Genomic DNA, 18,797 nt, shown 5'->3' on the forward strand with positions numbered 1-18,797 from the left:
TATGTTTTTGTAACTTTTGTTTCATTTTGGCACTAATTTCAACGTAGGGCTATGTATATGTATGTATATATGTATATACAGCCAGAGCATCAAACAACTCTATTCACTAAAGGTATTGTCTACAATATCCATTAGTTACCCAATAAGTGCTTAATCGATGGAAAAAATCACCGCAAGGATTATAGCCTGTTTTTGGCCCCCTCCAAAGGACTTTTGTTTTCGAACAACCATCAAAACTATTAGATTCACTACTGTCAACTAAAATATTGAAAATTTTGATCCCAAACTCGAGTAAAAATATTTTTATTGTTCTTTTTATATCCTCAGCGTTTATGCTAACGGATTTCAGAAAAGTTCAGTTTAGGACCAGCTCTCGAATCGCTTTGATTTTTGTTGTAGGAACTTGTATTCACGTCATCCCACACAACGGTACAAGTTTTATCAAAGGCTAGTGCATACTTCCTGAGAAAATAGCCTGAAAGTTGCAAAAACCCCTATGATACCGTAGTCTTTTTCTGAACAAAAACAGAACATTTCGAATCTGAAAAATGTCATCTGTGGTACTTTTATAGCGGCTCTTAAAACAAAGGACGAAAAGGACATTGAAGGAAGCGAGTTAGAAGGTCGAAGGGCTCTACGAAAATAATCCTCATTCGATTTGACTGAAGACATGTCATCTCAATAATAAGCTAAAGCAACAGTGAACAAAGATATAACGCTAATTCCTGATGGCTTACAGGGTTTCAAGCAAAAACTTCACGCCTTAACGCGGAGGTTTGACTCAAGCCGGATCTGTCGTTCGGAGTTCTTAATATACTCACCAAGGACTTTCATCTCCAAAAGGAATTATCTCTGCCCCAAAATTTGTGCTCACAGTGTTATTTTTGAAGTAACTTGAATTTGCTGCCTCAATTACGACGGTAAAATTTTTTTCAGAGGCAAGTCCATACCACTACAAGAATACAGCCCGAAAGGGGTAAAAACCCCTGTGGCACCATATGTAGTGGCTGGAGAGCACGATAACTTCCGAACCGATCAACCAATTTGGTCCAAACTTAGGATCTCCTAATATTTTCTCCAAATTTAGTTTAACTTCTAAAATGGCCCATATAGGTCCTCTTCTTAGTTCAACGTTTGTGCCTAAGTGCAATTAAAACTCTATTGGAAGTTCGTTTTTTAACGTGTACCGTTATGGTCCTGTTTAGACCGATATTATGTTTTCCGTGGACAAGTCCATGCTTCCTGGCATACGATTACGCACTGAAATGACTAGTGGACGCGATAACTATCGAAAAGATATGACTCCCTAAATAAGATCCACTTCCATAATGGACTATGTCGGTCCATTCCTTCAAGTACCTCCTCCGCAACACTTTTTAACTTTAGTCCTAATCACCTTTTGTAGGTCGGTTCAAATGTCCAAAAAGGGCCACAAAATGTTGAAAAGACCCCAGACATAGGCTGAGGGTATATCTCTGTCGGCAAAGCCGATTAATACTTGTTCTTCCGCACTCCTATTTTTTTAACAAAAAATTTGAAGACGATTTGTAATCTTCAAACAGTAAATAATTTAAAAAAAATATTTTTTTTTATTTTTTATTTATTGATATCCCACACAACAACACTAATGTGTTATAAATTAGAGTGTGGGGTGTTAGATTGAGTGTACAACAATGAGAGATGAACATAAAAGGAATAACATAGGATATAATTTTATATATGTATGTATGTTATAAATAAGTTTCATAAAAATATTTTAAAATAATAGTTTAAAAATTAAGTAGTTTATCTATACTTATAAAAGAGTTCAGTAATGATGACTCACTGACTCACTGATTCACTGACTGACTGACTGATAATCAACGCCCAGACTAAACGGCTAAAGCTAGAATCTTGAAATTTTGGGTGAGGGTCACTCTTGGTCCGAAGGTGTCAGATAAGGCTGGATTTTTGGAAATTCGAACTAGAACTGTACTAAAAGTACTAAAAGGTACTAAATATGGTACCCTTTGTATTAGGCAAACGCGAAGAGCTAGAATTCTGAAATTTGGAATGAGGTTCACTGATGGTGAGTTAGAAAGGTGTACCAAATGGTTTTTGGAAATTCGAACTATAAGTGTACGAAAAGTACTAAAAGTTACTAAATTTAGTACTATTTGGTATTACGTGAACGGATAGAGCTAAAATCTTGAAATTTGGAATGCAAATCAAGGTTAGAAAGATGAGTTGATACAAGGAGGTGGTTTTGAAAATGTGCACTCATGTGTACGAATAGTACTAAATGGTACTAAATTTGGTACAATTTTAATTAGGGCGAACCGATAAAGTTGGAATTCTGAAATTTGTGAATTACTATTACTGTTGGAGTGTAGGTTAGAGATATGGAGGTAGTTTTCGAAGTTCGTACATATGGGTACGAAAGGTACTAAATAGTACCAAATAAGGTGCAATTTGGATTTGAGGGAACGGATGGAGCTGGAATCCTGAAATTTAGAATTAGGATTACCGTCGGGGTGTAGGATAGAAGTATTTTGTAAATTCGTACTTTTGGGTACGAAAAGTACTAAATGGTACCAAATTTGGTACAATATGAATTTAAGTGATCGGATAGAGCTGGAATAGTGAAATTTGGAATTAAGATTACTATTGGAGTGTGGGATTGGGATACTTTTGGAAATTCGTACTTATGGCAACGAAAAATACTAAATGGTACCAAATTTTGTACAGTTTGGATTTGGGTGATCAGATACATTTGGAATCCTGAAATTCGAAAGTAAGATTACTTTTGGAGTGTTGGATAGAAGTAGGTTTGGAAATTCGGACCTATGGGAACAAAAAGTACTAAATGGTACTAAATTTGGTACAATTTGGAATACGGTGATCTGATGCAGCTGTAATTCTGAAATTTGGAATTAAGATTACTGTTCGCGTGTAGGATTGAGGTAGTTGTGGATATTGGTACTCTTGGATACGAATAGCACTAAATAGTACCAAATTTGGTACAATTTGGATTTGGGTGAACGGATATAGCTGAAATTCCGAGATTTGGAATAAGGAGTACTATTGGAGTGTGGATAGATAAAGTTTTGGAAATTTTTAGTTATGGGTAGGAAAAGTACTAAATAGTACTAAATTTGGTACAATTTAGATTTCAATGATGGGATACATTTGGAATCGTGAAATTCGGAATTAAAATTGTTGTTGGAGTGTTGATAGAGGTAGGTTTGGAAATTCGTACTTTGGATACGAATAGTACTAAATGGTACCAAATTTCGATTTGAGTTTTCGGATGTATCTGGAATTCTGAAATTCGGAATTATGCTTATTGTTTGAACATAGCACTGAGGTAGTTTTGAAAATTTGTACTTATGTGTACGAAAAGTACTAAATGGTACCAAATCTGGTACAATTTGGATTTGGGTGAACGGTGAACTGGAATCCAGAGATTCGGAATAAGGATTACTGTTGGTGTGTAGGATTGATGAAGTTTTTGAAATGTTTAGTTTTATGGGTACGAAAAGTACTAAATGGTACCAAATTTTAATTTATGTGATCGGATACATTTGGAATCCTGAAATTCGGAATTACGATTACTGATGGAGTGTTGAAAGAGGAAGGTTTGGAAGTACGTACTTTGGATACGAAAAGTACTAAATGGTATCAAATTTGGTACAATTTGGATTACTGTGATCGGATGCAGCTGTAATCCTGAAATTTGGAATTAAGATTACTGTTGGCGTGTAGGATTGAGGTAGTTGTAGAAATTCGTACTCATGGGTACGAAAGTACTAAATGGTACCAAATTTGGTACAGTTTGCATTTGGGTGAACGGATATAGCTGGAAACCCGAGATTTGAAATAAGGAGTACTGTTTGAGTGTAGGATTGATAAAGTACTAAATTTGGTACAATTTGGATTACAGTGATAGGATACATTTGGAATCGTGAAATTCGGAATTAAAATTGATGTTGAAGTGTTGATAGAGGTAGGTTTAGAAATTCGTACTATGGATACGAATAGTACTAAATGGAACCAAATTTGGATTTGAGTTATCGTTTGAACATAGCACTGAGGTAGTTTTGAAAATTTGTACTTATGGGTACGAAAAGTACTAAATTTGGTACAATTTGGATTTTGGTGATCTGATGTAGCTGAATTTAAAATACCTGTTGAATTGTAGGATTGATAAAATTTTGGAAATTTTTAGTTATGGGTAGGAAAAGTACTAAATAGTACTAAATTTGGTACAATTTGGATTTGAGCGAACGGGTAGAGCTAGAATCAAGAAATTTGGAATTAAGATTATTGTTGGAGTGTAGGATTGAGATATAGAAGTAGTTTTTGAAATTCGTACTTATGAGTGCGAAAAGTACTAAATTTGGTACAATTTGGATTTGAGCAAACGGCTAGAGCTGGAATCTTGAAGTTTGGAATTAAGATTACTGTTGGGGTGTAGGATTGATGAAGTTTTGGAAATTCGTACTTATATGTACGAAAAGTATTAAACGGTACTAAATTTGGTACAACTTGGATTTGAGCGAACGGGTAGAGCTAGAATCAAGAAATTTGGAATTAATATTACTGTTGGAGTGTAGGATTGAGATATGCTACAACTTGGATTTGAGCGAAAGGTTAGAGCTGGAATCTTGAATTTTGGAGTTAATATTACTGTTGGGCTTAGTTTTGGAAATGCGTACTTATGCTTACAAAAAGTACTACATTTTGTACAAAGTGGATTTAGGTGAAATTATAGCGCTCGAATCCTAAAATGTGGAATTAGGTACACTTAGGGGTACGAAATGGTTCCATGTATGGTACAATTTTGTATTGGATGAACGGATAGATCTGGATTCGTGAGATTTGGAATTAAAATTATTGTTATCATTTGCTTATAACGTCCGATTTAAGAAATATGTGCCATAAATATACGTAAAAAGTTGTAAATGGCACAGGATTTGGTACAATTTGTTATTGTGTAATGGGAATTTTGAAATAATAGGAGGAGGTTCGTATGTATATATTTACATGTAAAGTACTAAATAGTTCTATAATTAAGGGAACAGATAGAGCTAGAAATGAGGATGGCGGTTGTTGGGTTAGGCCGTATTTGCGCTGAGAACCTCAATTAAAATATCTCAAAAAATTTGGATTGCTCTTGATGTGTAGGCGTGACAAAAATCGAACTAAAGTGGTACGTTTTTTTCCACCATTCTATATTATATATTGTTCATTTGTTTTATATATTTAATGCATACGAAGTAGCGGGCACTTTGCTAGTATCTTTATATGACAAAAATCAAAATAAGTATTGAACAGGTTTATTAATAAAGGGAATATTTTAATAGTAGAAAACAAAATACTAATAGATTATGAAAAATGTGATATAATAGTACATGGTAAATCGTAGATAGTCGCCATAAGCGTTATGTTTGTCCAAACAGGTTAAATAGTGAATTTTTAAACGTTGCAGCATTGCCGAGGAGTTGAATCTTATTGGGTAATTGGTTCCAAAGTTTTGACGAGTATATGAAGAAATGTCATTCAGAAAACTTGCTGCGTTGACGTGGGGTGATTAATCTTTTACCTTTACGGGATAGAGCAAAATGCAAATTATCATAGAGATACCTTGGTTCCATAGTATATATAATTTTGTGAAGATATGTAAGCACATTTATTTTCAAAAGATTATCGAAAGTAACTCCGTATAGTTTATGGGAAAATGATGAAGTGTTATCTTGTCTTGCCAGACAGTAAACATATCTCAAGATAGCGTTGTAAGCAACACCAACGTTTAGGTGACTTTTTTTGTTAGATGATGCAAAGAGCTCGCAACCATATAATAATAGTTGGGGAACTATGTACGTTTTTGCCAGTAGTATTCTGATATGAAGTGGTATCACATTTTGGGTTGCGTAAAGTGATCTGAGCATTCCAAATGCTCTTCCTGCAGAAATTTGAATGTGGTTTTGCCATGTAAGACGATCGTTGAAGAATATTCCAAGATCTTTCACGTCCTTTACCACGCTTATTGTCTGGTTGGATGGGTTTAAAAATAATCCGTTTCTTTCCGCCTATGAGTGAACATTTCGCAAGTCCTCATTTAACAGGGCAATGCTTTGTTGAATACTGTTTTTTGGACTACTCACATAAAGTTGTACATCATCAGCGTAAACGTGGAACTTTGAATGTGTGATGTGATCCTGAAGGTCATGTATGTACATAGAGAAGAACAAAGGCCACAGAATCGAACCTTGGGGAACCCCTGTTTTAAGATATAGTGCACTGGATACTTTTTGATTTCCAACAACAGCTTGAGTTCTGAGATGCAGATAGGATTGTATAAGCCGAAGAGCAGTATTAGTGAAGTGAAAAAGTGTTTTCAATTTGGAGCACAACAACGTATGATTTCAGCGTTGCCGACAGTTTTTGATCGGAAATCGTCAAATCGTCAATAAAATTTGGAAAATCGTCAAAAATCTTCAACATACTCCAAAACTGTGACCAAAGTTTAATGCTAATTTTTTGCTGATAATTATGACAACGAGTCTAAAATCTAACATAAGGGGAGTACATACCATCATTCAAAACTGACAGTCAAATCACTTTTACGAAAATTTTCTGGCAAATAAAAACTTTTGTTTAACTTAAAATATTTGAAAAACAAAACGTAAAGTATAATTTAGAGATTAGGGAGGTAATTATTCAGCTAGACTTTGATATTAACGTAATAAACTTCGATGGCTGTCAGTTTGTTGGTCAGTGTGTACTATGCTTTAATCTCACTTAAATACCTCCAAAAGAGAACTTTGACTTTGACATTTTAATTTTACCGTACTTTGTCGATATGTCAAAAAATGAGTTACAGAATTCCACTACAGATGAGAGTTTTCCCTATGGATATCGAGTTTGCATGTTTGTCGGTCATCCACGTACATTATGAAATCGGAAAATTTTTCAATCAAAACCGTCTGACTAACTGCCCTCTTAAAGAGGGGAGAAGTCGGGACTCCTACATTTTTCATAACGAGATAGGTGATTTTTATCCATTAACAATCCTGAACGAAAATTTTTAACTGAAATAATTCGAATGTGAGGCAGAAAATCTATAGCCAATCTGGCTGGAAATTGCTAAGAACATTAAAAAAGCTCATAAGATCGAGTTTCCAACATTGTTTTCCTTAAATTCTTTCGTTAAATTGTGGTTAAAATATAGTTATCCTGTTTTATTACAAGGAATTTTGGCGTACATGAAAAATCGTCATTTCAGACCATAAAATCGTCAAATCGTCATTTTCCAATTTTGGACCAAAAAATCGTCAAAATGACGATAAATCGTCAAATTCGGCAACATTGTATGATTTACGCAGTCAAAAGCTTTCGAGTGATCTAACAATACTAGAAAGGTTATGTTTCCAGATTCAATGCTTTTTCTAATGGATTCACATACATCCGTTAGCGCTGTATTACAGCTGTGGCGAGCCCTAAAGCCAGATTGACGATCAACAAGTAGATTGTTAGCATGAATATATATTTGCCTGAGTATAATTTTTTTAAATACTTTAGAAAGGTATGGTAGTATTGCTATTGGCCTATACTCCTTGTTAGGTTTCATGATAGGGGTAATCATGGCGCGTTTCCACATATTCGGATATGTACTTGTTGTGGTGATGGTATTAAATAAATGTGTAACATGTTTAAGGATGAATCGTAGAAGTAGTTTGAAGAATCTTGGATGTATCAAGTCAAATCCCATGGCATTGGATTTCACTGCCATGCAGCTCAATAGAACTTCAGATGGTGTGATGCAATTGAATTGAAGTGTGATCCCAGAAATATCAGTTGTATTGCGAGTAGGTAATACGGCAGGAGGTGTAAATTGCGCGAATGAGTTTCGCACGACTGGAGGAATCATATCAAGATCCACAAATTGTTTGTTAAGTTCATCGACATTAACTGTATCATCTAGAGAATGATTTTTGCTTTTGCCTATGCCAATTTCTTTAATAACTTGCCATTTCTTTTTTGAGCTTGCTGCATAACGGAATTTGTGTTCATAAAAAATTGATTTAGCCCATTGTATTTGTATTGTGACCTCTTTTCTGGCTGGTTTGTATTCGTCATGGAAAGAGGATACTTTGTAGCGTTTCCAGCAGGCAAATAGCCTGTCTCTATTATCAATTAGATTCTTTATAGTACTGTTGAACCAGGATTTTTTCTTTTGGCTGTTGACGTTTCGCAGAGGAACATGATTGTTGAAGAGCCATGTTATGTTATTTTGTAAACAATCAAGCTGATCATCAGCAGATATTTTGTAGTATATCTCATTCCAGTTTATGCGCGAGATATCAGATTCAAGATCTGATATATTGATTCTACTAAAATTATGATATTTAACATTAGATTTCTCAATGTGAAGATTAAAATCATAAGTCATAAAAATAAGGTCGTGCTTCGAAAAACACGGAGCCGATACTTGATCATATAGTAGTACTTTATCTGTGGTGTCAACTATGAAGAGATCTAATAAGGTATTACAGGTGGAGGTGTAGTGCGTTGGTATACTCGAGTTTGCCACATGGAGACCTATAGAATTCAGATAAAACTGGAAATTATTCGGTTTCAAAAGGTTACAGTTCAGATCTCCTGCAATTAAGATATTGGAATATTGTACTGTGAAACCTCCGAGACGAATTAATAACTCATTATATTCAATGTGTTTATTAGGTCTGTAAATGCATGCCAGGAATAATTTATTTCCATTAGAAGTTAATTCAGCAAATATATACTCAATACGGTCATCTGTGCAGGATTGACTCAACACATTACATGAGATATTTGTTTTTACGTATGTTGCTACGCCCCCAGCATGGGTAGATCTATCTCTACGAAATAACTTATATCCGTCAGTTTGTACCATGGAGTCTGTGATAGATTTATTAAACCATGTTTCAGATATGCAAATAACGTCAATAGAAGATTCTTCGAATATGTGCCGAAACTCATCAATTTTTTTGATCAAACTTTGCGCATTAATATGGCATATATTTAATCCTTCTTTTTGCTTGCTTAGTATACGAATTAGGCTTTTAACGTTATCTTTGGAACCACTTACGGAGATGTCATATGGTCCAGACATAATATAAACTTTGGATAATGTTTCGACAGGCTATAAGTACTGAGATGTGCATGTAGACACTATTAAGAAATTTGTTTTATTTGCCACATTTCTGCTAATGAATTAACAGTTGGGATGTCAACAATGTTAAATAAATAAGAAATAGGCTAAAATGGAGAAGTCTAACCATGTTTATTCGACCATTAAGTTGGTGTGGATGAGCACTCCTATTATTTAGAACAAAGCTGTATGTTCAGTTTCACCACATTCCCCATTTTTATTTTGCTCTCAACAGCAATTTTTCGTACTTTTGTTAGAAAAACAACCCGTTTGCCGAAGGTGAGCGCTTAACTCACAACTCTCGGCTTTATAGTAGGACAAACGCAACCTCTGTGCCACCTTTCATTACTTAGTAATAAACAAAATAAGTAGTTTTGCCTCGTACATTTTTTAAAAGATGTAACTCATTTTGTTTTAGTTTACTGGTAATGAATGCATAAGGCAGCTTCTGTACATTATTTTACAGTGAGTTCATATGAATGACACACGAGCCATTCAAATATTCGAACTGCAGGGATAGTTGTAAGATTGTTATAATTGTGGCCAAACTTTGATTGTTTGCTAAATGTTCTGGATTGGTGAACTGCAAAGTTCGTGTACCGAATCGTGTACAGATCTCTATTGTCTTCGCTTTTAGAATGAAATTAACAAATTCCATTAATGGGTTAATACACAAAATAAATATTAAAAATGTGTTTGAACGCGGAATCACGCATAACCTTGGCCTTGTTTTTTATAATTCTTTTCAACTAAGAATAGACAGAGAAGAGGCAGAGAGAACTGTATAAAAATATTTGTGAAATTTAAATTAAATCTTCCAAAAAATTTTACGAGATAACCTTTCTTTGGAATGGAACAAAAATGTCCGATGATGTGTGTTGATAATTAAAACATAAACTCTTGCCCAATTTAGTATTGAAATCGTGGTGAACGAAAGCGGAATTAGATAGAAAATAATACCAAATGTTACGAGTTCTAAAATGGATTTTCGTGTTGTTAGTCGCAAATTGTTACATTGTGGCCGGTGAATTTGACCCTTTCGCTGAGATAAATCAACGATATAAACAACAATTGCTACGCTATGCAAAATCGGCTGAAATGCGTAATTATATGGATGAATCGGTAGATCCTTGTGAAGATTTCCATAAATTTGCCTGTGGCAATTATAGACGGCTGAATCCGCCAAACTATTATCCCTATGTCAATAATCCATTTGAGAGTATTTCGAATGCCTTGAGCCGAAAAATATCTGTGGTGCTCAAAGATGAATCCCATGCTGATACTTTGGCCCAAATGAAAGTGAAAAATTTCTATGAATCTTGCATGAATGTGGCCATCCTAAAGAATACTTATCGCGAAAAATTACTGGAAATTATAAAAGAGTTTGGAAAAATGCCTGCTCTGGAAGATGATTATGAGGTGTGGCTGAAATATGATTTTGATTGGTTAAAGACAATTGCTGAAATTGCTCATAAATATGATGTGCGGATAATATTGGGTTTTGAGGTGAAAGTTGATAGTGCCAATAGTCGGCTGCATCGTTTACACTTGGCAATGCAAGATTTACCATTGGGTTCCAAATTGATTTACACCAATGATGAACATGAAGTCTATAGGAAAATACGCAAAGACAACATAGCTGAATTGCTGAAGACCCTATTGGGTTTGAGTGAAGATTATGCCGAAGAAACAGCCCGTGAGATATTTGCTTTTGAAGTTCTCTTAGCCATGAGCAGAAGTAGCAGTAATGGGTCATTGTTTACCCAAACCCTAAGATCAGCCGACGATATGCAACATAAATATTTTCCACATTTTGATGTTAAGCGAATGCTGACAATTCTGTTGGGCTATGTTCCCACGGCAAAAATTTACGATCTCAATTCCTTTGATGTTGAGAATATTATAGCAGTTGTGCAGACCACGCCTAAACGCATTGTGGCAAATTACATTTTCTTTAATTTATTGGAACATTTTATGCTGATAAAACCCAAGGTGAGAGATGAGTTGGATCATTTATGTCTGATACGAACGAAGAGACATTTTAGCAATATTATGGATGATATGGTCTATCGGAAATACATAACTCCCCAAATGGAACAGGATGTTCAGGAAATGTGGCATAATATCAAGGCAAGTTTTCAACGTTCTCTGGACTCGGTGAAACTAGCTTGGATGAGACCCTTAACCAGGCAAATGGCCAAGCAGAAACTTGAGTCCATGAAATTGGAAATAAATTCCCATAAAGATGTTGATTTCGATTTGGAATTTGAAAATATAACATTGAATAAACATGATTTGGTAGCAAATCTAAAAGAAGTTTTCAAATGGAATGCCCTGCAGACACGTAAGAAGTTAAAGGAAACTCCTCGCCCGCACAATGAAGCTGTTATGTCATTTTCTCCTGTGTATGTTTTAACAGAAAATCTCATTAAAGTCCCAGTGGCCATGTTGCAGCCGTACTATCTTTGGTCTGACTCCTATCCAAATGCTTTGAAATTTGCCACTTTGGGTTTCTTTATATCTCACGAGCTAATACATGCCTTCGATGAAGAGGGGCGGTTGTTCGATGCCAAAGGCAATAATCGCCAATGGTGGGATTATTATACTCAAGAGCATTTTATAAAAGGCACCCAATGTTTTCGTGAACAATATAAATCGTACGTTTATAATGGTCATCATTTATCTGATACTCTATCACAATCGGAAAATATTGCCGATAATGGTGGCATACGCTTAGCATTTGAAGCGTATGCCGATTGGTATCAACGTTCGCGGATGAACATTGAATTGGAAATGTTGCCACGTTTAAATTTTACCGGTAAACAGTTGTTCTTCATTGCCTATTCTCAACTCTGGTGTAGCTCAACACACCCAATGCTAAGAAATTATTTTACAACACTCGATGAACATGTCCCCGATAAATTTCGTGTCATTGGACCGCTGTCGAATTTTGTTCAATTTTCCAAGGAGTTTTCATGTGAATTTGGTAGTGCCATGAATCCATATGATAAGTGTGTTATATATTGAGATGTTAGTTTTATTATTGTTGTGTTTTTAATAAAGCATTTTACATACATATTTTTTGTATATTTTTAAACCCTTTAGGTATTTGTTGGGGAGGTAATTTTGTTTTTTTTTTTTTTTTTTTTTTTTTCAGCGAGTCGCCTCCGGTTTTGAACTCTTCTGCTGCCTTATTACTCTTCTGCCAGTATATTACTGTCTTACCTCATCTTGGCCGGGCGGTATACATTCAATACCATCATCTGGGATTGGACAGTTTGGAAAAATGTTCTCTTCATATCCTGAGCACACTATCTGTGTCAGTTACCAAATTACCTTACTGGTCTCTACAGGAGGATGTGCCTGTACCAATGCCATCACTTTGATTATTGTTAGAATTTTTGGACTTCATTCTGGCTCCTGCACATCTCTATTTATTCACAATCCTGCTTTTCCATTTCTCTCTTTTTCCTGCGGAAAAGACGTTTCTCCTCTCTTCTTTTCTTTTGATACTTCTCTAGTGCTCTAGGCGTTACTACTGATTGTAGAGTAGCCCTACATGCCGCATTTTTTCGGTAGCAGCACGACACCCCTGGTCATACCATGGATTCCTTGGTGGAGGTCTCTGGTATCCAAGTATGCATTTTGCGGCTGTTTGGCGCTTTGATTTAGCAATTGGGCCAGTTGTGTGGAACATGCTGTGGCTATCTGTTGTGCTTGCAGCTTTTTGCCCGTTCGTGCTTTATTTATTTGCAACGTTTAGACGGGTACGTATCTTTCCTGCAACAAGGTAGTGGTCCGAATCTATGTTTGCTCCTCGGAACAATCGTACATCCAACACGCTCGATGAATGTCTTCCATCTATCACAACGTGATAAATTTGATTTCTTGTTCTTTGATCTGGAGACAGCCACGTGCCCTTATGAATATCCAGTGCTTGTAGAATAAATCTTTGCTCTGTTCGTCCTTGTCTTCGGTTGAAGCATGAGTGCAGATAAAGCTAATGTTGAAGAATTTTGCTTTTATCCGTGTTGTAGCAAGTCTTTTATTGACTGGGGTGAAGCTGGAGACCAGATATTTTAACTTCTAACCAACCAAAAATCCGCAACCAAACTCATGCTTTTTGTCATAGCAGCTATAATACAGTGCGTCACCTTTAGGCGTTGTTGTGACGCATTTCCCAATCCATTGTATTTCCTGTATGGGAGTTACATAGGGCTTGTATTTTTCAAGTACATCTGCCAGCGCGTAAACTGCACCTTCTCTAGAAGGAGTGCGAACATTCCAGATGCAGATTCGCAGATCATGGTCTTTAAAACGTTTACCGGGTTCATCAACTTTTGAGGCGTTCGGTTTTCTTTTCTTTCGTTTTTTTTATAGTAGGCTGCTTTTTTCTAGGGGAAGGTTACTCCCAACGAAGATTAAATACACATTTTTGGGTGTGATATTGAGGCCATAATCTTCAAAATACCGAAAATCGGGTAGTACTGCTATATGGGGACTATACCAAAACCTGGACCTATGTCCACAATTTTTGGTGGGGAAGTTTCCGTACCATTGAGAGCTCCAAATGCCAATTTACAGCCAATTGGGTCTAAAATTGAAGATAAAATCCTCAAAATACCTGAAATCAGTGATACCGGCTATATGGTGGCTACACGAAAAAATGGACCCATATTTGTTTTGGTTTCATATTCATGTATTGTCATCCAAATCTAAAAAGTGTGCAAAGTTTTAGTTCGATTAGTCAACTGTAAATGTGTTAAAAATTAGTTACTAGATTTGAACTAAACAGGCAGACATGAAAGCAAAAACACTGTAAAAAATTTTGAAAATGGGACTTATTACCGACTATTGCGATATTTGCGTTGTTTGACCACCTACGCCAGCCTACTTTGCATCATAGTAAGGGTAAGATTACCTACTTTCATTGCCAAACTTTGTTTTTGGAAGGCCGACATCCGAAGCTGTGATTTTCGTCGTTACAATTGAAATCCCAAAGATGAAAACTTGGTTGGACCAGCGACTATTGTGATATCTCCGTTGTTGTTGTAACAGTGTTTATTATATGTTTGTATGTTCGTTCAATCTTGCTCTGGGTCTATCTCCAGTTCCAGGAAAATGACTGCTTCGATGGGATGTAGCCACAGATCCACTGGAGTTAGATGAGTAGGTTTGGCGGAGCACTTGAAAAGGTGCTTTGTGTCGTGCGGGCCCATGCCGCATACTGGGCAGATGTCTTGCACTGCGCGATCGATTTCCGCCCAATAAGAATTTAGGCGACTGCAATATCCTGAGCGTAGTTGAGCCAAAACTACTCTGGTTTGTCGTGGCACCTGACGCTCCTCAGCTGCGATAGACGGGGGATGTACTGCGAGGACTTTATTCACACTATATTTGCTTATGGCCTTAGCAACTGCATCCGTGTGAATACTATTTAAACCTGCTTGATATGCCTGTTGATCTAGGGGTTCTCTCTTATATTGTTGGACCTCCCTCTCTAGAGCATGAATATCCTTCCTGATTTGCCCGAATGTGTCGGGCCTAGCCAGCAGATGGTTATTGGGATGGCTCTCACGGTAACACACAAGCAAGTAATGCAACGAAAGCATCTCATTATGTTGCTTTACTGGAAGAAACTTTGCCTCCTCATGTAGATGGTCTACTCAAGACTTGAGGAGGCACCCTGTTGCTGTTCTCAGGGCGGCATTCTGACAGGTTTGAATCTTTTCCCAATTCGTATCACATAATCTCGGGGACCAAACTGGAGCCGCACAGTTTACCACAGACCGACCTATCGCGTTATATGTGGTCAACAAGGGTTCTTTATCTGCACCGCAGTTTGTCGCAGATAGCTGTGGCGTGTGCGCATGACCTGAATGTAGTGTCGAATGTGACCCCTAAAATTTTGGGGCAGTTTGTGGTCGGAATTCTGCTACCGTTGACCACGACATTCAATTCTCTTCCAAACTGCGCTGTCCATGTGGTGAACAGAGTGGCTGTTGATTTTGTGGCGGAAATCTGCATATTCCTTGAATGGAAAAAGGTGGTAAGATCGGTTAAATAGTTGTTCAGTCTCTCACAGATGTCATCAGGATAGGTACCTGACGCCAGGATCGTGCAGTCATCCGCATACGTTACGATATCAATGCCGTCTGGAGGGGGCGGAATACAGGAGAGGTAGAGGTTAAACAGTTCCGGAGATATCTCCCCACCTTGGGGAACTCCCTGTTTCACACTACGGGGTTTGAACTTCTTGTTCCTGAATTCCACGTACGACTGGCGTCCACACATATAATTGACTATCCAACGTTTTAAGCTTGGCCGGAGGTTGTTCGCTCAATGTCCACAAACAGCGTGGAGTGCCTGACTGTATCAAAGGCTTTTGATAAGTCAAGCGCCACCATCACTGTTCTATCGCAAGGCCGTCTCTGGTTGAGTCCATGACAAATATGTGTGGTAATGGCGTGCAGCGCAGTTGTCGTGCTGTGCTGCTTACTGAATGCTGATGATCGGCAACTTGATAGCTATTTCTGATACTGGGGAGGACTAAGGCCTCAAGGGTCTTTGCTACGGGTGATAAAAGCGAAATCGGCCTGTACGATTCACTTTTGCTGGCATCCTTGCCGGACTTCCGTAGTGGGACCACCCTGCCCATTTTCCAGACTTCGGGAGCAATGAGGGTGGATAGCGACAAGTTGAGAACTTTAGTGAGATACTCTACTCCCGGCTCATCCAGCTGCTTCAGCATTACCATGGAGATTTTATCGGGGCCCAACGCTTTGGATGATTTAGCGTTCCTTATGTCATTGGCAACATCATCCATTGTAAACTGCGGTTTGCAACCTTCGCCAACCTACTTCACATCGCTGTAAAAGTGAAGTTTTCCACTTTCATTATCGGGCTTTGCTTTTGGAATACTCTTAACAGCAGCGGAGATATTCCCATTAGTATAAAACCTTGTCTTTCTTCCAACAGAAGTTTTTTGTCCATCCGACCCCTGAATATGATCCGACCTTCACCAAAATCATTAGGCTTCTTCCCCTCCAGGATCCCCATCAACCCCAAAATTTCGTGACGCTTCGATAAAAATTGCGACCTGTAGCTTGATTACAAAGTTTATATCGTCACCTAAAAGTGCCCAAAGACGTAACCCTCAAAGCGTTACGTTGAGGGTTATGTCTTTGTGAATTTCAGTTGACGATATGTACAGACGGACGGACAAACAAAGCCAGATCGACAGGTAAGTACAGGTTTGCGACCATTATTTCGATGTGTTACATACACTCCCCACGTAGTGGTGCAGGGTATAAATACTAATAAAAACCTTAACTTAAAATGTCTAAATGACACTTAGAAAATTGGTTTCTCTTTCCCCTACAATCACCCAGAATAGCATGCTCTTTGTGTGCATCTCTGTTCTGTGGTGTTAATGTGCAAAATTATGTCATCCTTTAGACCTTCACATGTTGCTGGCTTACCGACACCAACGGTGTAAAATCTAGAGTTGGGCAATTTCGTTCAATTGAACGATCCGGATCACTGTCCTCATTCAAAGACGAATGAGTAACATCATAAAAACCAATGTGTTAAATTAAGTATACGCAGTTTTGTCAAAGAAATTACCGGTGTCCATTGAACTAGATAGTGATCCGGATCGTTCAATTGAACGAGATTGCCCAACTCTAGTAAAATCACATGATTTTAGGGCCTTTAAAAAAACTATGCATAAAGTTAATCAACGGCCAGCGTGAGAGTTGCAATTGTTGAACAAGACGACGAGTTAAAGTGGACGCCCTTTCAGCCATACTATTGCGAAGAGCAGCAATAATTTATGCAAGACGAGCTGCACGAGTATGCACCGGTGCTTTCACATATGCTACACAGAAAAAAAATATTTCATTAATTTGTATATATTTTCGTTCATGGTGTAGTTTTTTCATACTGTACATATATATGGTCATTTTTTTCTTATATACATCCAAAGCCACTATTTTTTTTAAAAATATGTAAGTTTTTCATGAAGTGCAAAATCTTATTCCTATTTTTACCTACATTCCCATTATTTGCTCTTATATTTCCTCTCTTGTTTGGTTTGCTCTCAACTTTGTTTTTTTCTTTTGAATGGTCTCGTCGTCTCACCATCACATTGACACTGTATCAACAAACCACAACACATCAACCTGACTGAAATACAGCTTTACGTTAAACTACCACCGTCGCAACAACTAACAAACCAAACACCTACAGTGCGTTTGTCGTCGAAAAAGCAAAGTGTATGGTTGTACGATATATGAGGCGTTCAGAGCACACTTCGACTAACTCCATAAAACAAAAAGTTGAGAAAAGCGATGATGAAATGTATATTGTTTTTTAAAATTCCCCTGATAATATGGGTTCAAATATATAATGTAGAATGCATAATAGCAGGTGTAGCTTTCATCTAACGGTATATAAAATAAAATACAACAAATTGTCAACAAACAATCGTTAGTAATGTTGTGGTAATGGTGGAGTTAATCGAAGTGTGCACTGAAAAAAGTATTAAAGTTAGGTCTTTCATTTTTTTATTTTTTTATTAACGAAAAACTTAGTTAGTTAGTAAAATTTATGTTGGCAGTTCGGATATTGTACAATACTTGTAACTAATTAATGTTAGCTTTATGTTAGCGGCATTCTTCATTGGGAGGATTCAGCTATATTATAAATAATGTCTTCTCCATCAGTATGTGAGGAATCTTGATTTTGATTTGTTAACAAGTTCTTATAGTACTCGTGTTTAACCGGAGGAATACATTTTAGCAGGTCCATCATGTCTCTCCATTTTTCTTTAGGCACAGTTCTACCTTTAGGATATAATAAAGGTTGATCAATATTTTTCATACTTTGCGGTTTACCCACTAAAGATTTTCTTATATTAATGGTTTGAAATTCTGTGTCTTCATATAATCACATTTGAATTGTATGAGATAGGGTTTGGACCCTTCTACCTTTATCCAGCGTATTTTAAGCCAATTTACTGGAAGGCCTGTGGCGGTTAATTTTATGTTAATGATAGACTGTTCTAAAGGTTTTGTTGACAAAAAAATCATTGTGAGTCATTTCTATTAGCTTAAATGGCTCATTCTTTTTACATGTTTTGACTATATGGTACCAATCCTCCGGTGAAAAAAGTTTTGATTTTTTTTCGCGCATGACACGATAATGGCAAATTCTGAGTAATTGGGCAAATAGCTGTGTCCACTTACTAAAAATTTCATTTCAATTGATTCAGTCTTGATTTCCGTACTTTGTACAAGTTTTATTAAACTTTAGACGGTTTTAATATTTCTGTTTTGTCCTGTACATGAATCCGAATATGTTATTATTTTTTCAAAGTCTGTAAATTGCAGAAGCTTGTTTTTTTATATTAAAATGCATAATAAAAACTCAACTGTTAATTTTCTTTAATTTTTTAAATAACTAAAATAATTGAACAATAAATTGGATGACACTTGCCATCTACCGTACAATCTGCACACTTCCACTACTTTACGTGTGTTGCATCTGTTCGCAAAGTGATTTGGTTTATTTTGTCGAAAACCTTATTTTGGCTAGGTTTACGACGTTTCCGACGTATGAA

At 36.8% G+C, this 18,797-nt stretch overlaps 2 protein-coding genes across 4 annotated transcripts in view; both read left to right on the forward strand.

The window, feature by feature from the left end:
• Positions 1-18,797, forward strand: part of sba (six-banded) — a 762,450-nt gene that overhangs the window by 48,404 nt on the left and 695,249 nt on the right. The gene's annotated exons all lie outside the window — the stretch shown is intronic.
• LOC141390825 (endothelin-converting enzyme 1-like) lies at positions 10,274-12,202 on the forward strand. The gene has a single exon (XM_073963786.1). It carries the CDS (start codon positions 10,274-10,276, stop codon positions 12,200-12,202), a length of 1,929 nt encoding a protein of 642 aa, XP_073819887.1.

The sequence above is a fragment of the Musca autumnalis genome, unplaced genomic scaffold, assembly GCF_047663935.1.
Source record: "Musca autumnalis isolate F117 unplaced genomic scaffold, ASM4766393v1 scaffold_1, whole genome shotgun sequence".
In the NCBI taxonomy this organism is placed as follows: Eukaryota; Metazoa; Arthropoda; class Insecta; order Diptera; family Muscidae; genus Musca; species Musca autumnalis.

Coding starts and splice junctions, on each gene's coding strand:
- LOC141390825 (XM_073963786.1), top strand. CDS start 10,274: ATGCGTAATTATATGGATGAATCGGTAGATCCTTGTGAAGATTTCCAT.